Source organism: Mesocricetus auratus, unplaced genomic scaffold (genome assembly GCF_017639785.1).
Source record: "Mesocricetus auratus isolate SY011 unplaced genomic scaffold, BCM_Maur_2.0 Super-Scaffold_4256, whole genome shotgun sequence".
Classification (NCBI taxonomy): domain Eukaryota; kingdom Metazoa; phylum Chordata; class Mammalia; order Rodentia; family Cricetidae; genus Mesocricetus; species Mesocricetus auratus.
In genome coordinates this window covers 16467345-16491193 of record NW_024429182.1, presented here as the reverse complement: position 1 = coordinate 16491193, position 23849 = coordinate 16467345, and the positions used below count along the sequence as shown (strand labels likewise).

Here is a 23849-nt window from a genome sequence, read left to right as displayed (position 1 = left end):
AGACTTAACTTACCTTGGTCTCCTGCAGCCCAACCACTCAGATAGTGGGTATGGCTCAGATAGATGGAAACTTAAGCAATGTACCTGGTATGCCAGGGAGGAAGGGAGCCCTTAGTACCTCCCCGAAACACAGGCCAACTTCCTGCTTGTGCCTGTGGGTGGGACTTTATAGCCTAGGCATGGCCTATGGGGGCCCAGGACTACCTGTTTTCTCACCTAGTTATAACTACTCCAGGGAAGGGGGCGGTACTAGTCCTGTTAGGACAGCCCCCAAAAGTCCCAGTGTGTGCGTACACAAGTGTGTGTGTGCGCGCGGGGGGGGGGGTATGAAACTCGAGAGTTCTTTGTCTGCTTCACAGGGATTTTCCCTCTGGTTGTGGGCAGAGTGGACCGGATTGAGTTCCCTACAGAACAGGAGAGGGTGACAGAGTCAAGCTTTATAGCCCCTTATAGTTAAGGCAACCAGGTAGCTTTGCCGTCGGTCATATCTGCCCTCCCCCTAGGTCAAAAGTCAGTACGCTGTGCAGTCATACGGCCGGAGCTTAGACCACCGTCAGGCTACTTTTGGGCTGTTTGCTGGGTCGGGCTACTTTTGGGTTGGTACTAGGTTGGCTGTTCGAGTGGTGCGGGGCAGACCACTCCCCTCTCTGGGTGGCGGGGCGCGGCTTCAGCCGCCCCGCCCCACTCTCCCAGGTCCGGCCTGGCGGGGGCCGGGAGCCCTGAGCACGGAGCCTGGAGAGGGCTGGGGAGTCCGAGTTCTATCGCGGCGGGGAAGTACTAGGCACGCTGGAGCAGGAGCCCGGCCATAGAGGGAGCAGCGGCGCAGGTGACGCTGGGTGAGTGGTGGGGCGGACGGGGTGCAGGAACTCCGGTTCCTGCACATCCTTGCTCTGGAGAGAACTTTCTGTGTCTTGAGAAGCGGGGTTGGGATGAGGAAGGGGTCCGCACTCTATGGAGCGCAGGCGAACTCTGAATATCTGAATAGCCAAGGGGCAGGGAAACTCACACAGACGCTCCAGCATACACTCATGCATAGACCCATGCATTCGCTTAGGACACGAACACACGTGCGCTCAGGAAAGGACAAGCAGAGCGAGATACCCTAGCCGTTCCAGAGGCAGTGCCATCGGCCCGCGCGACCCCCGGAGAGATGGACGCTGAGTTTTTCTGCCCGAGGCGGAGGGAAAGTGGCCGCCCTGAGACTCAGCGGGGGCGGGCGGGGTTTGTCGCATCAGGCGGTTCCTGCTTCCCGGCTGCTTGCCTGCAGGTGAAGACCTAGGCGTAAACAGGCGTTGAGCACGTGACTGCTTCGCAGACCGGTGGGCAGTCCTCCCCTAACTCTGTCTAGACAGGGACACCCCTCGCCCACCTCTCCCCCAGTCCTGGCATACTTGCTCCGTCTGCACAAGACTTTATTCCGTACTCCCCCTGGAATGGTGATAAACCCTCTCACCAGAATGGGAGGTCAACGCCCCCGGGGGCTTGGGTGGTGGGGGAGGCCTGGAGAGTGTTGGGCCGGCTGGGATTACTTGGACTCCTTGCCTTCCTGCTCACTAACACATCCTCGGAATCCGAATCCTTGAAAGGTATCCGAGAGAGGACCTTGATGGCCCCGGCCAGCTGCCCCTGTCTTACACCCAGTCCCGGGAGCAGCTGTAGACCGTTTCCTCCCACCACCCACTTGCAGGACTGGGCACAAAAAGCCCACCCATGCAGGAGGAGCAGCCTCCCTCGACCCCCACCCCTCGCCACGGAGAATGCATCAGAGTAAATAGGTCCTTAAACCCTGAGGGGGGTTGCCTTCACTAGGAGGGAGAAGGACCAGATCCCCTTCTCGCAGAAAATGAAGGGGGGCGGCTGCCCTAGGCCCCTCTCCCCGCCACCCCCCACCCTTCACCCCGCCACACGCTGAGCCCAGCTGCTGCCTGAGCTTCTGGGCAGGCGGCCAGAAAGGGGAGGAGGCTCTCTGTGCCCCAGAAGGCAGGGATCAGGGCAAGGCCAGAGGAGGAGGGGGTCTCTGTTGGGGAGAGGCCTCCAGTCTGTTCGTCTGAAGCTGAGGGGCTGGAGTGAGCCTGAGGGTGGCTGGCCTGTGTTTCCCTTTCCAGGGAAAAAGAAAGAAAAACAACCCTTTCCATGGAGCTAAAAATAGAGCTGAGAGCCGGCCAGGCTGTGGCCTGGAAGGGGGGGGATGCTTCTTCCTGGGGCTGAGCCCAGCTCTGGCAGGCGGGCCTCGGCCCTGGGGGGGGAGCGGTGGCCTTGCCAGAGGATGTGAATGTCAGCTGACCTGACCAGGTCACAGAGACCCCTCAGGGAAAGTGGGTAGTTTGTGACTGTGATGCAAGAAGTTGTCTTGAATACCGCTGTCCTTGCACGGAAGAGGGTGGCTGGGAAACTGGGCGTCTTTTAAGATTGTGCCTGGATGCGAAGGACTGTTGTGAAAATGCACCATAGGCATGAACGCCAAGGATTCTGTCGGCTGGCCCGAAGGATTACGGGATGAAGGAATCCACGTGATGGATGAGACAGTGGTTGTGGCTGCCCGAGACAGAATGTGGGAAAGGTCGTGTGGGTGTTAAGGCTGTTGTTTTCGAAAGGGTAAAAATATTTGTGACCCTGAAAAAGACATTGGTGTGTCTGCAGCAGGGCCAGTGTAGGTTTGAACCCTTCATCCTTGAGATTATTGGGGGCCAGGTGCCCCCCCTTGAGCAGCTTCCTTTCTCATAGCCAATGACCCCGAGGTTAGCTGGGGAGCCCGGAGCCATGCCTGGGACAAGCCCAGGCTCGCGGCCTGAGGGATCTGCTCTGGGAAGGGAGTGGGATGAGTGGGGGGCTGGGGGGGCTGATAAGTTGATGGAAGGGGCCGCCAGGTGGCGCCGCTTCTGAACAATCCTGATGTGTGACCTCCAGCCTGCTGGGGGTGGGACAGACGGGCGACCGAGCCAGTCCCTCAACTTGTGCCCGGGAGCCGGCAAGCGGAGAGGGCCGGCTGACCCTCGGCCTCCTCTTGGACTGGGAAGCTGGAGGCTGGGGAGGGGAAGCTTGGTCTAGAGACGGGGAGGGGGAGGGGCGGGCGCCGCGCCTCGGCTCTTTGTGCTGGAACAATGACCAGCTGCCGCCGGCCCTCCGGCCCCGGCCGGGGTAGCCGATGACCGGCTCGACGACGAATCTCGAGCCGACCGAGTCTCCCAACACAAACGCAGTCGCGGGGCCTCTCCGGGAGGGATCGCGGGCGCCGCCGTGCAGCCCCTGCGTGCGCCCTGGCGGGCACGCGTGACGTGGGGAGCCTGCGCGTGTCCGCGCCCCGGGGCGGGGACACCCCTCGCACCCCTCCCCCGCTCCTCGCGCACCGCCCACTCGGGCCGGGCGGGGGCTGGACGGGGCCGGGGGCGCCGGCTGGGCGGAGGCGGGGCCGGGCCGGGCAGCTCCGAGTGGCCGCGCGCGGGCTGGAGCGGGCGGCGCGCCTGTGGAGCGCTGGGGCGGCCCGGGGCTGAGCATGGAGCAGCGCGGCGGAGGTGAGGGGGCCAGGGCTCAGGGTGCCCCAACTTGTAAGCGATGCGGTCTGGTGGGGAGGTGGCATTCCACAGACGCCCCCAGGTCATGGAAGGAGCGGACGGTTGTGGGTGGCCCGGGGGACCCCGGGCTTTCCGTCCGGAAGGGGAGCTCGTTATCCCAGCCTGGGTCCCGCTTGACTGGCCTCTGGAGTTTGAGTGTGTGTGTTGGGGGACTTTCCCTAACTCTCCGGCCCCCGGCCCCGAGGTCAGAGAGTTGGGACCTGGGCCAGACTCATCCCAGGCCTGGCATGGCCCCAGGCTCCAGAACCCCCAACCCTCGACGGGGGTGGGGGGACGCAGGGGTCTGTGTGCCGTAGTGCTAGGTCAGGGAGTGCTGGAGAGAACCAGGGGTTCATTTTTCCCACAGCCACAGACGCATTTCTCAAAATGGAGCCGCTTGCCCCTCCTTCTCTCTTGGGCCTCAAGAGCGGGAGCCAGGCTGGCTAGGCCTGGCTTTCCAGACTCCTGGCCCGCAGAGCCCAGCTTTACGTCCCTCTGGCTTTAGGCCCCTTGCCTGCGTGGCTTCCGCGACTCTTAACTCATGAGCCTGCCTCTAGCTCCTCGTGTCTGAGCCTCTTGGCCTCTTTGTCTCTTGACGTCTGGTCTCTGTCTCTGAGTGACTACAGCGGCCCTTGCCCTTGCTTTTCTGGGTCTCCGTTTCCGTGTACCCTGGAGTGGGGAAGTAGGAACAGGAGTGCCAGCCCTTCCCACTCCTCTCTCCGTGCTGTGGAGCAGTCCCTATCCCCGGGCTGGACCTCGTGGGGCCGTCTCGGCTCCTAGCCCTACAGAGAAGTGTGTGATCTATCGCTCCTGTATCCAGTTCACCTCCTAGCCTAGTTGCCAGCAACTCCTCCCTCAGGCCGACTCCTGTGACTCTCCGTGTCTAAACACTTGGGGACACTTCATGGAGAGCAGTGTAGAAGACCAGGTGGGCCTAGGGAGGGTCAGATACTTTGAGCTCACCTTTCCTCGAACCCTTACGTTTTTTGTTTTTGTTTCTTTTAAAAAAGGTTTTAAAAAGGGGGGGAGAGGCTTCCATTTACCCAGGTGGTCTTGAATGTCACCCACCCCCAGAAATACTCACTCCTACAAATTACTCCAAATGTGCTTTTCACACATGCCTACCTGTTCCACACCCTTGTGTAACATGTACACATAGTATTTCATGTAACTGCCCTGGAAGAAAGGAAGATGTTCTGAGAGACCCTTGTCTCTCAATCTATGAGAGGCTTCAAACAGTATACCCCAAACGAGTGAGGGTTTCCCTAGGAGTCTCATACTGAGAGAAGAAAATGGCTTATTGAGGAAAGGTGACTTCAAATGACTTGGGACATAGACACTGACCCCAAGTTTGGTGATAGTCACACAAAAACTCAAATATATTTGGACAAACTGGCATACCTCTCCAAACTTTTTTTTTTTTTTTTGCCATGGAGTCACATTCAGACCCCACAGATTCATTTATTACATATACATTACTAATCTTTGTGTACTCTGTAAGTATAAAAGTCAGTCTTGTAAACAAGAATTCACACATAGAGTTGGGCATGGTGGCACAAGCTTAGAATCCCAGCACTCTGAAAGCTGAGGGGGAGGACCCATGACTCTGAGGCCTGCCTGTGTTAGCCGTGTCACACCCATGTATGAGTGTCCTGACGTCTGTCTGAACACACATCTGCTCACTCCGTATTTTCACGCACATTTTCACAGCTATGGCTCTTGTGTGCTCCTGTGCCTGTGCGCACACTCACAAGTAAATGTGCACACTCTTCTGGAATTCTCTGTCCACTTCTTGGCCCCTCCACATGATGACTTCAGCAGATGCCTAAGTCTTGGTCATCAGCAGCCTTGGGACGGGAGGGAGTTCCGGGTGGAGGCTTGTTGTCCCTTCCAGGAAGGAGCAAGACTAGGGGAGGTGGAGCCATCTTTCTTGAGTTCCTTCCAGAGGTGGTAGTGGGCTTCTGCTCAAATCCCACTAACTAACGCGGCAAGGTTTGTAAAGCGTGACTCGGACAGGGCCTATGTAGGCTCCCTTAGTCCTAACTGAATGGATGGTAGAAGCTAGGAGTTGTCATGGAAACAAGCATACCCAGCATCAGCCTCTGGGAGGTAGGAGACCCCAGAGGGCACCTGTGGCTTCCTAAGACCTGTAAGGGTTCCGGTTTGGCCAGCTCCACCCCTGCCGCCTCTGTGTCTGGAGAAACTGAGGCCTAGCAGTGGGAGGGCTGGACACAGCCTGGCTTTGGCTCTTTGTTCCCTAATTACCATCTGAGTTGCTGATTGCATCCCTGACGTGTCCTCTGCCCAAACAGCCCAGTAATGAGGCCACCTGTCCCAGGAGAGACAGTAGGGACCTGTACTGGGAGCTCGTAGTTAGGGATCTCTGCCCAAGCCGAATCTTGGCCTTTATAGGGATGCAGGTTTGGGCTTAAGACTGGGCCTTCCCTGCCAGGGAGCCTGCATAACCTCCTAGGTCTCCATTCCTTCGTCATCTGTGGTCTAGTTAGTCCTTAGCCTTGTCCAGACTAGAGTTGGGTAGTAGCCTAAGGGTCAGGGGAAACTGAGGTTCATGCCTGTACCTGGAGAGGAAGCCTTGATACTATGTTGGGAGTGTTCTGTCTGAAGGAGGGGGTCACAAAAAGGCCTGTAGGGGAGAGTTCTCAGGTGCAGGGACTCTGACACCAATGCCCTGCTCACAGGTTGCCCTGGAGGCCCCTGGCCAGGCCTGAGCCTCTGCCACCATGGCCATTGTGCACACTCTGCCAGTGCCACTGGAGCCCGCACGTGACACAGCCACTGCCCCACAAGCTCCAGCAATGGGCAGCGTGAGCAGTCTTATCTCAGGCCGGCCCTGTCCCGGGGGATCAGCTCCCCCACGACACCATGGTGTCCCTGGGCCCACCTTCTTCCGCCAGCAGGATGGGCTGCTACGGGGTGGCTACGAGGCACAGGAGCCACTCTGCCCAGCTGTGCCACCCAGGAAGGCTGTCCCAGGCACCAGCTTCACCTATGTCAATGAGGACTTCAGGACGGAGTCACCTCCCAGCCCCAGCAGTGATGCTGAAGACCCCCGAGAGCAGCGGGCACATAATGCCCACCTCCGTGGACCTCCACCAAAGCTCATCCCTGTCTCTGGGAAGCTGGAGAAGGTAAGAGCCAGCCCTTCTGGGAGGATCTGGGTGCAATCAGGAGCCCCTTGTGGAAGCTATGTACAGAGCAAAGACTGTGGGCTGTCTAGGCTGTCATTCTGGCTCAGGGAACTAGCAAGCTGCCCCATTTTCTATGTTTAAGGTCATAGGCTTATAGCTATACTTAGGGCCATAGGCTAATCTTCGTAGGCTCCTATTAGAATTAGTACTTAGTATAGTACCCAGTACCGCCAAATGGACAATACTAGTTGCTTCAATGATGATGATGATGATTATTTATGTATTTATTTTGGTTTTTCGAGACAGGGTTTCTCTGTATTGTTTTGGAGGCTGTCCTGGAACTCGCTCTGTAGACCAGGCTGACCTTGACCCACAGAGATCCGCCTGCCTCTGCCTCCCGAGTGCTAGGATTAAAGGTGTGTGCCAATGCCCAGCAACTTCATTACTTTTTAATTTTTTGTTTTTTGAGACGGGGTTTCTCTGTGGCTTTGGAGGCTGTCCTGGAACTCACTCTGTAGACCAAGCTGGCCTCCAACTCACAGAGATCTATCTGCCTTTGCCTCCTGAGGGCTGGGATTAAAAGCATGTGCCACCAACGCCTGGCTATTTCCTCACTTTTAAATATGAGAAGAGGATAATATTTTGTCTCCATGGCTGTTATGATTAAAAATGAGCATTTTGAATTACTTAAGTGGGAGCAATGGTTTTTAGTTTTTAGGGGTTGAAGACCCTGTGTGGGAACCTGGAAAGTCTGACACAAGCGTAAGGACCTGAGTTCAGATCCCCAGTGTCCGTGTAGAGAAATGGGCACTTAATGGCACAGGACTGTGATCTCAACACTCGTGGGACAGAGACACAGATCCCTGGAGCTTGCCAGGCAGTCGAACTAGCTGAATTTGTAATCTGGAGGGACAGTCAGAAAATGAATCAAAAATTGGGGGAAAAAATTGGGGGGAAGGTAACCGAGGAAGCCTCCTAACTTTGACATCTGGCCTCCACACACAGGCACCAGTGTGCACACAGGCACATATGCATGCATGCACACACACATTGGTGCATGCACACACATTGATTAGTGTTTTGAAAGATCAAGCAAGCAAGCTGGGCGTTGTATCTCACACCTGTAATCCTACTGCTTAAAAGGCAGAACCCTTGTTTCTATTCAGGGCTAGCCCTGGGGATACATGGTGAGTTCCAGGCCAATAGAGTAAAACCCTTTCTCAAACCAACAACAGTAAAAAAAATTTTAGCCGGGCAGTGGTGGCGCACGCCTTTAATCCCAGCACTCAGGAGGCAGAGGCAGGTGGATCTCTGTGAGTTCGAGACCAAGCCTGGTCTACCGAGCGAGTTCCAGGATAGGCTCCAAAACAATACAGAGAAACCCTGTCTCGAAAAACCAAAAAAAAAATTTTTTAAAAAGAAAGTGATCAACCTCACATGTCACATGGTACTTCATTTCAGAACATGGAGAAAATCCTGATCCGGCCAACAGCCTTCAAGCCAGTGCTACCCAAACCTCGGGGAGCACCGTCCCTTCCTGGCTTCCTGGGTCCTCGAGCTGCTGGCCTATCCGGGAGTCAGGGCAGCCTGACACAGCTGTTTGGGGGACCAGCCTCCTCCTCCTCCTCTTCCTCTTCTTCTTCTGCTGCTGACAAACCCTTGGCACTGAGTGGCTGGGCCAGTGGCTGCCCATCGGGAACATTGTCAGACTCTGGCCGAAACTCTTTATCCAGCTTGCCCACCTACAGCACCGGAGGTGCTGAGCCAACCGCCAACTCCCCAGGTGGGCACCTGCCCTCCCATGGCCCCGGCCGAGGGGCGCTGCCTGGTCCAGCCCGAGGGGTCCCTACTGGGCCCTCCCACTCCGACAGTGGCCGGTCCTCCTCCAGCAAAAGCACCGGCTCCTTGGGGGGCCGTGTAGGTGGGGGGCTCTTGGGCAGTGGTGCCCGGGCTTCCCCTGGCAGCAGTTCGGGTGGAGACCGCTCCCCGCCCCCTCCACCCCCTCCGCCCCCTTCGGATGAGGCCTTGCTACAGTGTGTCCTGGAAGGGAAGCTTCGTGACCGAGAAGCAGAGCTACAGCAGCTGCGGGACAGTATGGATGAGAGCGAGACCACGGTGTGTCAGGTACAGCGCAAGGCAGTCCCGGGGTGGTGCGGTAGAACACCCAGAGGCTTGGGTGTTAACAGTGCTGTCGGGAAGGGAGGGATGAAGACCCACGGTGTGACACCCCTAAGGCTTTAGGCTTAACCTTCAAAGGAGTAAGGAGTCAGGGTTCGTGAACTGGGTCCAGCATTGGCCGGTAGCGGCTGTTATATGCGAGCAAGTTACTTAACCTCACCAAGCCCGTTTCGCGTCTAAATGGAGATAGCTCTGACTTCTAGTGGAGTTTTGAGGATTAAATAAGGTCTAAAGTGCTTGGAATAGTGCCCTACACATTCCCGACACCTAGGGGATGCTATACCGGTGCTTGCTTTCACTGTTGTCAACTATGTTGGGCTTGTGTACTCTTCCCTCCTTCAGCCCAGGCAGGGAGGCCCCCAAGCGGGAGGCTAGCGCCCTGGCTCTAGGGGACCTGAATGTTTCTAGCCTGCCTCCTTCCTGTAGGCATTCGGGGCCCGGCAGAGGCACTGGCCACGAGAGCGGGAGGACTGTGCAGCCCAGGCGCAGCAGGCCACGCAGCGTGTCCAGCGGGCCCAACAGCTGTTGCAACTGCAGGTGTTCCAACTGCAGCAAGAGAAGCGCCAGTTGCAGGATGACTTCGCGCAGCTGCTGCAGGAGCGAGAGCAGCTGGAGCGCCGCTGTGCTGCCTTTGAGCGGGAGCAGCGGGAGCTTGGCCCGCGGCTGGAGGAGACCAAATGGGAGGTGGGCGAAATGAGGCGCTAGGCCGGCTGTAGGGGGTGTCGCGCTGGACCACACTGCAGAGGGCGCCCGGGGTGGCTGCCCCGTGGGGTGTGCCCTTCCTTGTCTTTCTGGGTTGGGGTTTCCCCATGTCTGATCTGGTGCCCACAGAGCTAGTGGCATTGCCTTCCCTATTAGGTGGGTATCGTTAATACCTCCAATTTATGAACCAGGAAATCTGAGTCTCAGAAAGGGCTGGAGCCTTGAATTACACTAGCAGGGGCTGGGCTGGGATACGAACCCAGGCAGTCTGTTTTGGATGCCTGTTGTTCACCTGAGCATGTGGCCATTGTCCTAGCCTTCCCCCACTCCAGTCCTGCAGTAACTGCGACCCTCTCCAGGCCTAGGCAGTGTTTACAGCCTCTTGTGTAAGGATCCCAGCAATGAAGTTTGGAAAAGACCTGGGTCTCCTCTCCTTTTGCTTCTTACTAGAAGTGTACCTATGGATGTGTCACTAGGCTCGCCGCCTCCTGTGCCTGTGTCCAACAGGGAGACAGCATGGTACCCAGCACTCGAGAGGCCTCACATCCTTCCTCACTCCTTTATTTTCCCCACAGGTGTGCCAGAAATCCGGTGAGATCTCCCTGCTGAAGCAGCAGCTGAAGGAATCTCAGGCAGAGTTGGTGCAGAAGGGCAGTGAGCTGGTGGCGCTGCGTGTGGCCCTGCGAGAAGCCCGGGCTGCCCTGCGGGTCAGCGAGGGCCGCGCCAGGGGCTTGCAGGAGGCAGCCCGAGCCCGGGAGGTTGAGCTGGAGGCCTGCTCGCAGGAGCTGCAGCGGTACCGCCAGGAGGCGGAACGGCTCCGGGAGAAGGCTGGGCACCTGGATGCTGAGGCGGCAGGACTCCGAGAGCCCCCGGTGCCCCCCGCCGCCACCGATCCTTTCCTCCTGGCAGAGAGTGACGAGGTCAAGGTGCAGCGGGCAGCGGCTGGCGCCGGGGGCAGCCTGCGGGCTCAGGTGGAGCGGCTGCGCCAAGAGCTGCAGCGGGAGCAGCGGCGAGGAGATGAACAGCGGGGCAGCTTTGAGGGGGAGCGGCTGGCCTGGCAGGCAGAGAAGGAGCAGGTGATCCGCTACCAGAAGCAGCTGCAGCACAACTACATCCAGATGTACCGGCGTAACCGGCAGCTGGAGCAGGAGCTGCAGCAGCTCAGCCTGGAGCTGGAGGCCCGGGAGCTTGCTGACTTGGGCCTCGCTGAACCAGCCCCCTGCATCTGTCTGGAGGAGATCACCGCCACTGAGATCTAGGGCTTTGCAAGGGGGCCACTAGCCACATGACCACCTGGGTCCCAGGATCCACTGAGCACCCCGGGTCTCAGGGCCAAGGGGCCTCTCTGCCAAGCGTTCAGGTGGCCTTGTGACTTGGAGGACCAAGATCAGACCCCTTGAAGTTCCACTTCACCGTCACCCAGAGGCTCCTACCTAGTCCGCCACTTACTCCCCAGCTGTGGGTGCCGCTGCCAGCCTTGTTTTGCCCCCAGATGTTTTCCAGCCCCCTCCAGCCGGGAGGGGAAAAGGGGCTCCCCCATCTCCACATTCTACCTGCCTGAAGCCAGAGAGAGCCAGATGGCACCAGCTGCCCCAGATGTGCCTGCCGCCAACAGGCCCAGGTGGAGGGACAGAGCTAGGACTGGGGTCTGACCCCCATGTCCCCGCTCTGCAAGCCTCTTCTGGGCTGAGGGGGCTAAGTCAGACCAAAGGAAGAACTCAGCAATGTCTTGTTTATTTGTGTTTGTGACCAAGCAGCCCCTCCTAATACCGGGTTTATGGCCTGGTTTTCACTTGTATATTTTTCACACTGTAAATTTCTTGTACAAACCCAAAGAAAAATTAAAAAAACTTTTGTTTTTAAAAAAGTTTGCTGGGTAAAGAAATGCAGGGGAACTTGTTTGGTATCTGTCTGGGACACCTGCCTCCTCTGTTTGCTGGCTACTCCCCGACTTCATGGAGTTCCTACGGGGAGAAAGGGTAAAACCGGATCCTAGTGGACCACAACATGAGTCTTGGTGAGGTTTGAGGGATTAGAGAAGCCGTCCATCCCATCCTTTGCACTGAACGAAGCTTGAGACTGGGGAATGGACGCCGTGACCTTGAGGACTCAGAGGATGGGGTGCCAGGGGCATGAAAAACCTCACACCTGTCACAGGCTTCAGATTTGAGTCTGTCCCCTCACTGCAAAGCAGTCCAGGACCAGGGAAAGCAGGTGACACAGGTTCCCCACTTGTTCTTGGACATCTAGCTTATCGTAAAAGGTCGGAGCCTTTGTGACAGCCTGGGGTGGTGCAGAACCACAAGCGTGGCAGTCTCTGCAGATAGGGCAGAGGAGGCCGGCCCAAGGGTGCAGGAAATCGGAGCAGCCATAGTCCCTAAGACCAATGGGGAGGGCCCTGGGGAGCCTTAGGAAGAGGGGAGAGCTTGGGGGTACACTGAGGAGTCTGAAGGGCTGGGTTGAGAGTCTGCTGTAGTTGCCTGGCCTCGGGGGGAGGCAGCTGGGGGCGGCATTGGGGTGTTGTCAAGGGGACCATGGGCAGAGGAACTGTCAGCAGGAAGGCTCTGGTCCTTTAAGGCTAATGGGGCAGAGGATACGGGCAGCAGGCCAGGCCCGGGGACCCTGACCACGAGCTCCATAGGCTCCCGAGCCTTGTTCCTGTACGCCCTGCGGATGGTGTCCACGGCTCGTTGGTGAGTCACCTGCTCCAGACTCTCTCCGTCCACTGCCACCAGCTCGAAGCCAGCCTGGCATGGAGATGGAACAGTCGGCTTTCACGTCATTCCCAGCCGCCACCCAACCTGAAGGCAGTGACCTTTGACCTCTACCAGTTAGGGCACTCCTCCATCTGGGTACTGGGGATGGACAATAGAACTTTTGTGCCTGGAGCTGTTGGGGGCAGGGTGGGGCACTGACAATGGCCCTTTGTCCTTTGGGACTTGAGGTGGAACGGGATGGGTCAACCTCAGGCCCAGGCTAGCACGAGGGGACAGATTCTTCTCTAGGCCTGCCCATCCTACCGGCCTGACCCCTTGGCCCCCACGCCACCTCCTAGACCCGGTCTGAACATGCCTGGCTGGAAGACTGAATGTACAGCCCTGTCTGTCCTTCAGCCCCGGGCCCATGGCGGCTTTGCGTCACCCACCTGCAGGGCCCCGCAGAGGCAAGCGGCGCCTCCCGGAAAGATCTTCTCTATCTTGACCATGGGCTGCACCTTGGACTCGATGCCCCCAGAGATGCTGATGCCTGGGGAAAGGTCCGAGGCACAGAGTGGCAGACAGCCTTACCCCAAACCTTGAGCTCCCAGGAGGAGCGTGGAATCTCACCCCCAAAATCAGCCTTGACTTCTTCTCAACTCTGCATTCTGTCTCAAGCCTCAACCTCCAGACCTAGATTCCCAGCTACATACCTCAGCACTCAGGTTCCTTCCCGGCCCCACCTTCCCTCAAATCCAGGCATCCACCTTGCTCTCCCGGTGCCTCCCGAACTCACCCAAAGACTGCTTCATCTTGGATAGTGTGACTGTCCTCAGCTCTCCAGTGGCGGCCTTCCTGGCAGTCTCCTCAGCCGCCCCACCGATTCCGTTCTCCAGGGGCCCTTGCCTAGCTCCCACCTTGGCCTCCGGCCCACCTAGAGGTCTTGGAAGCGAGGGCCTTGCCTTCCGAGGCCTGTGGTAGCGCCCGTTGACCGTGGTGGCGGAGGTGATGGGCGCTGGAGAAGGAGAGCGCCTGCGCCCAGGGGACTTGCCCCGACCTCGACTGCGACTTCGGCTGCGGCTCTGGGCTGGGGTCTGGCTCCGGTTCTGAGAGTCTTCTTTGCTCCGGGGTTCTGTGAGTAGCCAGTTAGGCCTGGGAGGCCGGGGAGCCACAGGAGGAGGTGCGCATGCGCTTCGGCGAGGGGAGAAGGCGTCGACAGGCACGTCTTGTAGAGGGGGGATTCCTTTATGGTGACGGCGAGGGGCAGCGGCACTGAGGGAGACCTGAAGGCCCCCCAGCCTCTCCCTTATCTCTCCGTCATCATCGTCTGCGCAGCCGTTCACAGGCAGCAAGTAGAAGCCTCCACGGCTGTCTGGGGAACAGGGTCAAAGCCAACTTGTTCCTCTTGGCCATCAGTCCCGGGATACCTTTCCAGACCCCCGGCCTTTATGCAGTCTATAGGGTTCCCGAGGGTGTGCAAACAAGGCCTGGATTTGCTCACGTCTCTTGCCAAGGGTCCCGTGGTAAAGGAACTCTAGCCACTGTGGCAGTGGACAAACGTGGCCTATTACTAATAGTCTCCTCGCGCTTTGTATTGCACTACAGGTCTACTCTATCATAGCCAAGAGGCCAGATTTAAAAGTGTGTAGTTTTAAAATGCCCCATACAGGAGCGAGTGGGTGGGATCCCAGTGGCCTGGAGGACAGGGCTTTCCTTCCTGACTACAGTGAGGCTGCTGGGAGGCAAGGACGGAAGGCCTGCTCTCCCCGTCCCTTTCCCCCAGGCTATGGGACTCTGACTGACCAGGCACAGGGGTGACGAGGTGACGCTTGGGTGGCGTGTCTTGCCTAGTTGGTCTCAAAGCAGAAGGCCGAACTGGTTGGAGGGGAGAACAGGTCAGAGTCAGGCACCCCGCCAGGCTCCCAGGTAGGCATGCCAACGGGCTCAGCAGCCTGAGCCACCTCCACTCCCTCCCACAACCGGGGCTCGGGAGCCAGAAGTCCTGCCCCAGCTGCTGACCTGCCCTGTTCTTGAGGGCCTCGAAAGCCTCCAACTCCACAGGCATCACCATGCTGTCAAAACGTCCCAGGTCCGTGGGGGCCACCACACTCCTGGGGAAGGCAGGGATGTGAGGGGAGGGGCAGGGCTTGGCTCTGGAGATGCAGGCAGGAGCTTAGGCCCTAGGGTCACCGGGGCTTCTTGCCCCGCCTCTCTCTTAAGCCCCTCCCAACCTGATGTCCCTCAGCAGCAGCAGCTTCTCCGGCCTGTCCAGGATGGCCAGCAGGGGGCGCACCAGATCCTCCACACCACCCTCATGGACATACTGTGTAAGGAAACACCACAGGTCAGACGGCAGCAGCAACTCCAGAGCTGGATATGGGGAGACACCGGGGCACACAGGGACCCCGGGGCCCGTCCAGCCGTCCTCACTCTAAGATAGGTTCACCCTATCCAAGGTCCACAAGATAGGACATCAGTAGCTTTGTGGACGCCTTGAGGAGCAGCAGATCTGCAACGGATAGCGCGGCAAACATGGCGTCTGGACAGGCAACTGTTTTACAAGCAGTCTGTTACTTAGCGACCATGCTGAGAGGACTCCTGCTTTACAGAGGGAGAATTTTCTCAAAGCCATGCAGATAAGGAACTGTGAGGAAAGGCTGGAACCCAAGACATCCAGCTCTCGCTGGCTCTGGCGCAGGAAAATAATGTGTAGCGACTGCACCCCCCCTCCCCTTCCCCCAGGCAGAAGGAAGGAAAGTGAGCCCAGCTCTAGGCTGTGGTCCTGGCTGTCCCTGCCCTTTGTTCAGAGACAGAATGGTGACCTTGGGGAACGGGTGGCTCCACAGAGTGCATCTCTGCTCAGTATCCTTCTGCCTGGCACTGCCTGGATGTTATCAGCCCGGATGCCACACCCCATGGATTCTGAAGAACTGAATACTGGGAGCCAAGTTATTTGGGTAGCACACCGCCCCCTGGTGGTGAAAGGGAGACAGCTCCAGGGAGACCCACCGGTAGTTACCTGGTATGGGCATAGAAATAGCAGGAGGCTCTGGTCATTTGAGTGAATCATCAATAAATATTAAGGAATAAGTAAAAATGAAGTGTGTGTGTGTGTGTGTCTAAACTACACCCATGGTTACAGGGACTCATATCAACAACACACTGCGATATATGTGCGTGTCCCTTAAGTCCACGAGCATGAATTCAGCATCTACTGACAGACCGCGGGTGGCAAAAGAGGCAGTATGATAATAAGACCCCCTCCCAGAGCTTCAGGAACTCAAGTGGAAACAAGGGGCAGGCGAGCCTCATTCTGCAGTAACCGTAAACCACTGCAACGGGGCAACGTGAGTTTCAAAGAAGGATTCAGAAGCAGTGCACTCCATTAGCTCCTCCGGAGTGGGAGCAAGGAGCAGCTTAACTTGGGGAGGAAAGTGTCCTGAGGGCGTGCAGACTAGCGAGTAAACAGAGGTTCGCTGTGGTGCCGAGGGCCCACAGAGGCACTCCTACCAGGTGACTAGCACCCCCAGAACTATGCAGCTTGTGACTTATATCAGTTGTGTGGTGGGCGAGGAAAGCCAGGTGTAGGGGGTTGGGCTGTCACATTGTGGTAGTCCTGGGGGGGGGGAAGTGACTCGTACTCTATTCTGCCTCATAAGGGAACTGTAGAGCAATAAGAGAGGTAACTTGTAATTCGGGGCTCAGACAGGGGCGGGAAGCCAGGTTTAGGGCAGCACATGGTAGTCACTGAGGAACGTTGCCTGTCTCTCAGACCCGGACTCATTTCTGAAGGTCTAGGGTGGGTGTGGATCATATGTAGAACCCGCAGGGTAAATAGAGCCACGGTGAAATGAAGCCGTGGTTTGAAGCAGGCTTGGGGAGTGGAGGGATGACCAAAGAAACAGACACAGGGCCCCTCCTAGTGGCCAGAGCTCGCAGTTGCAAGCTCTCACAAATCCCACTTAACGTTCAGGACCGAGTGACAAAGTTTAGCCCAGAGCCCTTGACAGTAAAGGGATGTGTGAATTAGCCCTTGTTAGGCTTTGAGGGATATTACATGGGCACATACAGGCATGTTATGCACAGACAAATACATGCAGGCATGTCAACCCAAACCGGTGACCCCAGAGACATGCCAGTGTACACATCCCAATACACGTACAGCCGCATCACGGGCCAGGCGAGAGCAGGAGTGGTTTTCTAACACTGCTCAGCTTGCCCACAGTGTGCACTAATGCATGTTCCCTACAGGAACCCACCACAGGACCCCTGGGGTCCCTGAGAGAGAACGGCAGTACAGTCCAGTTCTCCTGGGGGCAGGGAGAAGCACTCTGCAGCCTCCCCAGCACCGAGAGTCTTCTGAAACCGACTCCCACAGACACTGGGGCCCTCTGGAACTGGTTGAAGAGAAAGGAGACAGAGTATGAGGCACTGGGCGATGGCTGAGATGGGAGCAAAGGAAAACCTACTTGGGAAACAGGGACAGGCCCTTGGCAGAAGGCCACGGCTGCTGGCTGTCCCGGGGGGGGGGGGCAGACTGGGGGTAGAGAGGGCACAGCCAGTTGCGTACGAGGATTCTCCCCTCCCACTCATCATGTCCTCAGCTTAAATGTCACCTCCTCTGAGAGGCCTTCCCAGACCACCTGGGTTACACATGACTCTCAGACTGGTCACTAGGGGGATTTAGATTCTAATCATGATCTGTCTTCCTTCCTGCATCTGCCTGGGAGTCTGCCGTCCATTGACCTCCCAACAACAAACCAGGTACCGCTCAATGGACAGTGGCCTGGAATGAGGCACCAGGCCTTGGGCAGAGACTCACCCGGGAGCAGTGGCGAGTGACTGCGAGTACCTCATCGTCTGTCAGCAGCCGCCGGGCCAGGTCCTGAATGAGGGGCCGTCGACTTTCCCAGGCCTGCACCTGCTCATCCACATTGGGCAGCTGGCCAGAGGGGCTTCCAGACCTGGCAGAGAGCAGGGCCTGGCCCTTCTCCCGGTCTGTAGGGCAGGGGCAAGAGGGCGTGATGGAGGTGATGAGAACTGTTAGCGTAAGGTAGAGTTTCTCTTGGCAGGGGTGAGACTCCAAACAGCTCAGTCTGAGAGACTGAGGTACCCTGGACAGAGCCCCACTGTGCCCCTGCTCCCCAACATGGCCTTTCCTGTCATCAACAGAGGCAAGCTCCAGCTCCTCCTTCATTGTTGTACTAACCAGTCTACCCACTGAAGTACAGACAAGCTTCCTCACCCCAAGTTCCTTTGGGGGTCCCGTCTCTGCCCCCTATCTTTTCTAGTAAGCCAGCCAAGTTCTCTGCCTGAGTCCACAGGCTCAGCTTGAAATGAGTTTAGTTCCATGCCGACAAGCTGGTCCTAGCTTGTACCCCCATCTGTTGCTTTACCGTGGGGACCTTGGGATACTGGATTTACCACGTCTCAGCCTCCAGGTGACAAATTTCTGCACAGGCCCCACGCTCCCTGTTGTAAAGAAGAAAGGTTCAGATCAGCTGGAGCGGGAGTCCCTGTGAGAAGCAGTCAGGGCGGGGGACAAGTGCCTGTGTGGGCCTTCAAGGCCGTGCCCAGCTAGGGACTTTGTTCCTAGGCATTGAGAAGTCAGTGAAGGCTGTGGACCAGAAGAGAAGGCTGCATGAGGCTTACAGAGAGTTATTTGGAAAGGAAGGAAGGAAAGGACCCCAAGGACAGAGCTTGGTGGTACATACGGTCCAGACAGAGAGGGGAGGAGGAGCCTTGGAAACAGAGAGAGGATGCACAGAGCTTGGTGGTACCTACGGTCCAGATAGAGAGGGGAGAAGGAGCCTTGGAAACAGAGAGAGGATGCACAGAGCTTGGTGGTACCTACGGTCCAGACAGAGAGGGGAGGAGGAGCCTTGGAAACAGAGAGGGTAGCCGGAGAGGTGGGCTGAGAACCGTGAGAAAACAACCTCGGAACTGTGAGAAGACAAAACGGCGAAGGAAGGAGCTGGCTGGACCTTGATTTGGAGAAGTGTCCCCTCTGCTAGACTGTCACTCTGAGGCCTCCACACAATCCTAAGGTGGAGCAACATCCAACTTCTTGTCCTGGGCTTGCGTCTGCTCCCAATGTTGGCTCCCCCTTCTGGAAGCAGCACCCTGCTTATCTCCTGGGTGACCCCCTCCAATCTCAGCCCATGAATTCTGGCTGGGCACATGGCCCGGGGTGAGCAGAAAGATCACCCATCTGCCAGGTCTGGGAGCTCCTGTCCTGTGTCCCCCCGCCCCTGGTCCCCTCACATCACAGGTGGTTTGCTCAGCATGACAGATGATCCCAGGAGGCAGTGAGAGCCCTGACTGACCCCTTCAGCTGGAACTGTTTAAAAATCTCCCTGTCGGCCAGGTGTGGTAGTACAAGACAGGCAGATATCTGACAGTTTGAGGCCGCCCTAGGCTACAAAATGAGACCGTGTCTCAAAAAAAAAAAAAAAAAAAAAGCCCACATCTTTAATACCAGCATTTGGGAGGCAGATCTCTGTGAGTTTGAGGGCAGCCTGGTTTACACAGTGAATTCCAAGACAGCTAGGGCTGTTACACAGAGAAACTCTGTCTCAAAAAAAACAATAATAGCTGGGCGGTGGTGGCGCACGCCTTTAATCCCAGCACTCGGGAGGCAGAGGCAGGCGGATCTCTGTGAGTTCGAGGCCAGGCTGGACCGACAGCCTCCAAAACAATACAGAGAAACCTTGTCTTGTAAAACCAAAAAAAAACCCCAATAATAATAATAATAATAAATATAATAATAAACAAGCCCAAACAACAAAAATCCCCAAGGGTTGCTAAGGGACAGTGACCATCTCACTTTCAAGCTGACAAAACCTTCTAAGGTGGAGGCACATGCCTGAGGGAGTTGTGTCTGTTGGTATTATTCCTTCAGTTGTGCTAAAGTCAGTAGCTGAGCCTAGAGGCACGCTTTAAAGCTAGCTGGATTTGGGTTTCTGTCTATGAAGCTGTGAGTTTTATCTCATCCATGTTGGGTCTGGTCTCTGAGCCTCAACAGGGTTGACAGGCTTCTCGTGAAGCTTCTTAGGAAAACTCTACCTGGGGCTGTGGCTGGAACCCAGGGAGAGAGTGCTTGCCTAGCATGCCTGGGGCCCAAAGCTTCAACCACCATGACTAATGGGGTGGGGACGGTGTCTCCGCCTGAGTCCCTTCTGAGCTGTGATTGAGAAATGGCTTTCCTCAGGGGTAGTTCTAGAACTGGGTTGGGCCTTTGGAGCTCTGGATGGAGGGTGTGTAGCCAGGGGCCATAGCAAAAGTGCCTTCCATTGCCACCACAAGCACACGACTCAAAACTGACTCCCTGCTGTGTCTTGAGTCTGTCACTGTACCTTCCAGAAAAGACAGGAGATGGCAGAATGACGGTGGCCACCCCATTTTCAGAGCACCTTCTAGGAGCTAGACAAAGTGCTGACGTATATTCACTCATTCTGATTTTCTACAAGCCCAAAGAAACGAGTTTTAGTCCTTCCATTTCCCTTGTGAGGGTGAGTGGCGGCGTAGGGTAGGGTTTCAATCTGGAATTGCCAGGTAGATTCCAGCACCTACCTCTCTCCAGGTCCAGGCGAGGGCGGACTTTGGTGGGGCTTCTGCTGTCCAGTGTCCAGGCCTCTCTATGCCCGTCCCCTGCAGGCCGCCCCTGCCGCCCTCCCTTGAAGAAGAGGTTCATCAGTGTCTTGGAGCGCTGCAAGGCCCCCTTCTCCCCCGGGGTCCCTGACTTCTCCTTCTTCCGCTGTTTCTTCTCCTCTGTAGATATGAGGGAGCCCCCGGGGGGCTGGATGGTGGGCAGGAGAGAAGCAGGGCGCAGGGCAACAGGTAGGAGGGCAGAGAGAGGGAGAGGAGGCAGCCGGCATCTGCAGCCGGTCCAGAGTGGGAGTGGTCCTCTTCCTGCCTCCCACCTCGCCCCTACCACACAGGGATGTAGGGAATCTGGTGTGTATCTGTAACTAAACAGGTCTGGGCATCTCAGAAATTGGAGTTAGGGCTGGTTTAGGGCCCAGAGCTTATCAGTTGGGTGGCTGGAACTGAGGGTGGGTTTGGACCCCAGGCCTGTTTATAAAGTGAAGCCTAGAGTAGGACCTGAGGATATTTTGGGACTGGACCCGGGGCCTGGCCTAGGCTCTGGGATTTAGGCAAAGGCAGCTTTGGGATTGCTCCTTGGTGTGTGAGTCAGGCTTAGCTTGGAATAGGGGCTATGGCAAAAGTGGCACCGTCCCAACATACCCCACAGTGTCAGGTGGCTCTGAGATCGTGTGATGGGAGGCCTGGGTCGGCTCAGGGCCAGCAGCAGAGCGGTCTTGGGTGACTCTGAAAGAGCAGAATCAAGGCGTCGGGTAGAAGAGGGGCCATCAGAGCGGATGGCCGTGTCCCTGAGGATGACGGTTGGCCTTACGCTGCACCAAGTCTCCACACGGCTGTCCATGTCAGGCTCGGTCTGCATGGCTGTGTCTGCTCGTCCCCAGCCTGGGCCACGGCCACTGGGCTCCTCAGGCCCCAGGCAGACATCCATGCGGTCAGAGGGCAGTGAGCCTGAGCTACAGGGGACACTGGAGGCGTAGGAGGAGACACTGGAGCCGCTCTCCGAGGCTGGGGACAGCTGCTGCAGTGTTCCATTGCTCACTACAAGGGAGGGGAAGTGAGGTAGCTCAGGCGTCTGCTTTCTTCCCTGGGGGCCCTGCCATGCTCACACTACCCTTGGGCTTTAGGGTGGGTCAGAGGTGCCAGCTGCTCAGACTGCCGCCGACATCAGGGATCCCTAGGAAGTCACTTCCTTCATCACCCATGGGACTTGAGGCCAAGAAGACCCTGGCATTGAGTCTGGAAATCCTCAGTGAAGGCTATAAACAGCTCTGGACTGCAAGAAGGTCCTGAGAGCATCCTGGTCCTCCCCATCCCCAAGGAGCCCAGCCCCATCACTGGGCTCCTCCCTTCCATCTCTGGGGACTTACATCTATCCAGCCAGCAGTACTCTGAGACCATCTCTTTGTAGGCAGGGTACCGGCCGGTCTCCTGGAGAACACATGGCAGGCATTGGAGGAGCAGGTGAGAAGTCAGGAGGAATGGGGTGTGGATGAGAGTGAACGCTCCTCCCACTGGGTCCATCCGGCTTGCTTTCTAAACATGCTAATTCCTCTGTAGCTCAGGCTTTTAGTCTTCTTCATTTTTCTCCGCCCTGTGCTAATCACATGACCAGCTTCCTTCTTTTTGTTGTTGTTGTTTTAGCTTCGTTCTTTTTGTTGTTGTTTTTCGAGGCAGGGTTTCTCTGTATTGTTTTGGAGGCTGTCCTGGAACTCACTCTGAAAACCAGGCTGGCCTCGAACTCACAGAGATCCGCCTGCCTCTGCCTCCCGAGAGCTGGGAGGCACCACCAACGCCTAGTTTAGCTTCCTTCTTTGGCTGACTCTGCCTCAGTGACTCTCCTCTTGTCTTGATTACAAACCCCTTTCTCAACTGCCCCACTCCTTCTGCTAATTTCCTGACAGCACTTGTCAAAATCTGATGGTCACTGTCCCCCAGGAGCAGAAGCCTTGTTGTCTACTCTGATCTCTGTGCAGCCCAGCACCTGACCTCACAGGTGCTCAAAAATACTGTTGAGGGGCTGGAGAGATGGCTCAGTGGTTAAGAGCACTGGCTGTTCTCCCAGAGGTCCTGAGTTCAATTCCCTACACCCACATGGTAGCTCACAACCATCTATAGCGGGATCTGGTGCCCTTTTCTGGGATAAAGGCCTACATGCAGATAGAGCACTCATGTTCATGCAATAAATAAATCTTGAAAAAAATACAGTTGAGCAGCTAGGTAGGGTGGTTCATGCCTGGGATTCCAGTGCTTGGGACCCTGAGAAAGTAGGGTCTAGAGTTTGAGGTCAGCTGTGGCTACATAGGAAAACCTAGCTGGGGCTATATAGTGAGATTCTCCAAAAACAATAACAACAGAACACACGCATACACAGGCAGAGTTAACAAATGAATTGGGGAAGATCTGGAGTTAGGAAGAGTGCCCCAGATAATTGGAAAAGGGAAGATGTGTGTGGGGAGACGGCAAACTAGAGGTGGGGTTGGTCAGTGATGCACTGAATGAGACTGGGGGACGAGCCAGGGAAAGAGGGGGTACAGTAGGGAGCCTGGTGAACCCCGGGGAAGGCTGGGTCACCACTCCCGTGCACACAGATAGAGAAAGGCCTTAAGTAAGCATGTTAGGCAAGTGAATAATGAAACCAACCACCTCCTAGGATCCCCCAGTCTGCTGTAGTCCAGTCTCTTTTGCCCTGTGGCCCAGGGATCCCCACAACCCACGTCTTTTTTTTGGTTTTTCGAGACAGGGTTTCTCTGTGGCTTTGGAGGCTGTCCTGGAACTCACTTTGTAGACCAGGCTGGCCTCGAACTCACAGAGATCCGCCTGCCTCTGCCTCCCGAGTGCTGGGATTAAAGGCGTGCGCCACCACCGCCCGGCTCACAACCCATGTCTTGTACACACCTATAGCTCCTGCTCCACACATTAGGCCTTACCTTGAGGCCTTCCCCCATGCTGAAGGACAGCTACTGTGCTAGAAATATGGGGAGCCAGACCAGAGCCAGGTCCGGCTACTGACCGTCTGAGCAACAACTGACTATTGCCCCTTTGAGCCTCAGTTCCCTCTCTTGCCACACGGGCATGAAAGGAGCTTCTGCTCTCTCTTCTCCGGGGCTGTGGAATTGGCCCTGGTGGCAGGGCAGGGAGTCTAATTAAGGACTAGGGTGTTTTGAGAAGTTCCAGCCATAGTCTGACCCTCCCTGCTCCCATGTCATCGGGCCCACCTTGATGGTCAGCATTATGTGCGTTTGGCCCTTCAGCACTTCCACAGCCTGGCTGTGGCTGATGTCATCGAACCTGACACCGTTGGCCGCCAGGACCTGGTCCCCCACTTTGATGCCGTTCTCCTCAGCCAGCCCGCCATGATCCACTCTGGGGATAGACAGGTGTTGCTTGAGAAGACCCCGGCCTGACTCCCTCCCCCCAGTCCAGACCCCTTTCACTTGGCTATAGGAATGCCCACCTACATCCCTTGGGTCGCCTATGATTGACAACGCCCTTCACCGGGGCCTGTCCGGAAGGGGCCCTCATTTCGACATTGGTTGGCTGAGTCTCATGTGTTGACTTCACCCCAAACTCTGCCCCAGCGCTGCCCCAGCCCCATGCCCAGTCCTTCCATTTTACCCCAGCACTCACTTAGACACGTAGATGCCCAGGCCGAACTCCTTGCCCCCACGGATGTTGAAGCCGAGGCAGAAGTCATCAGAGGTTGTATAGAGATGGACAATGCGCCGCACACCGTCGTCTGAGCCGCTGTCCCATGGTGCTGGGCTGCACTTTTCTACCACTAGCCTCCGGTTCACCACATCCACCCTGCCGCAACGTTAGAGGCCCTGACCCCAGGTCCTCCAGGAGTACCCGGTCTAACAGCCTTGGCAGCTGAGTGGGGAAGGGGTGACTCCCTTGGGGTGACAGTGGGGGAGGGGTTCTCCGGGCCCAGAATCTTCACTGCAATATAGGTTTCATTAAAACTATGA

At 56.8% G+C, this 23849-nt stretch overlaps 2 protein-coding genes across 9 annotated transcripts in view; one reads left to right on the top strand and one right to left on the bottom strand.

Annotated features, from left to right (window-relative positions):
* The first annotated feature begins 681 nt into the window (after window positions 1–681).
* Lzts2 (leucine zipper tumor suppressor 2) lies at window positions 682–11447 on the top strand. 6 transcript variants are annotated; one of them, XM_040743874.1, is made up of 6 exons: window positions 682–836; window positions 1055–1267; window positions 6251–6700; window positions 8162–8824; window positions 9305–9562; window positions 10156–11447. In XM_040743874.1, exons 3-6 carry the CDS (start codon window positions 6293–6295, stop codon window positions 10837–10839), a joined length of 2013 nt encoding a protein of 670 aa, XP_040599808.1. In that variant the 5' UTR covers window positions 682–836; window positions 1055–1267; window positions 6251–6292; the 3' UTR covers window positions 10840–11447. The 6 variants fall into 6 exon arrangements, with proteins under 6 accessions (XP_040599808.1, XP_040599801.1, XP_040599807.1 ...); XM_040743867.1 differs by lacking the exon at window positions 1055–1267 and having other exon boundaries at window positions 683–836; XM_040743873.1 differs by lacking the exon at window positions 1055–1267 and having other exon boundaries at window positions 685–826.
* The window catches only part of Pdzd7 (PDZ domain containing 7), a 20241-nt gene continuing 7690 nt past the window's right edge, over window positions 11299–23849 (bottom strand). For all 3 annotated transcript variants that reach the window (XM_040743843.1, XM_040743836.1, XM_040743838.1), the window contains 14 exons: window positions 23509–23685; window positions 23097–23244; window positions 21249–21309; window positions 20524–20919; window positions 19849–20046; window positions 17701–17748; window positions 17099–17274; window positions 16536–16673; window positions 14508–14599; window positions 14296–14387; window positions 14080–14151; window positions 13073–13648; window positions 12726–12826; window positions 11299–12327 (listed from right to left, as the gene is read on the bottom strand). In XM_040743843.1, coding sequence (XP_040599777.1) covers window positions 11989–12327; window positions 12726–12826; window positions 13073–13648; window positions 14080–14151; window positions 14296–14387; window positions 14508–14599; window positions 16536–16673; window positions 17099–17274; window positions 17701–17748; window positions 19849–20046; window positions 20524–20919; window positions 21249–21309; window positions 23097–23244; window positions 23509–23685 — 2614 coding nt within the window. In that variant the 3' untranslated portion in view covers window positions 11299–11988. The remainder of the gene's footprint in view (window positions 12328–12725; window positions 12827–13072; window positions 13649–14079; window positions 14152–14295; window positions 14388–14507; window positions 14600–16535; window positions 16674–17098; window positions 17275–17700; window positions 17749–19848; window positions 20047–20523; window positions 20920–21248; window positions 21310–23096; window positions 23245–23508; window positions 23686–23849) is intronic.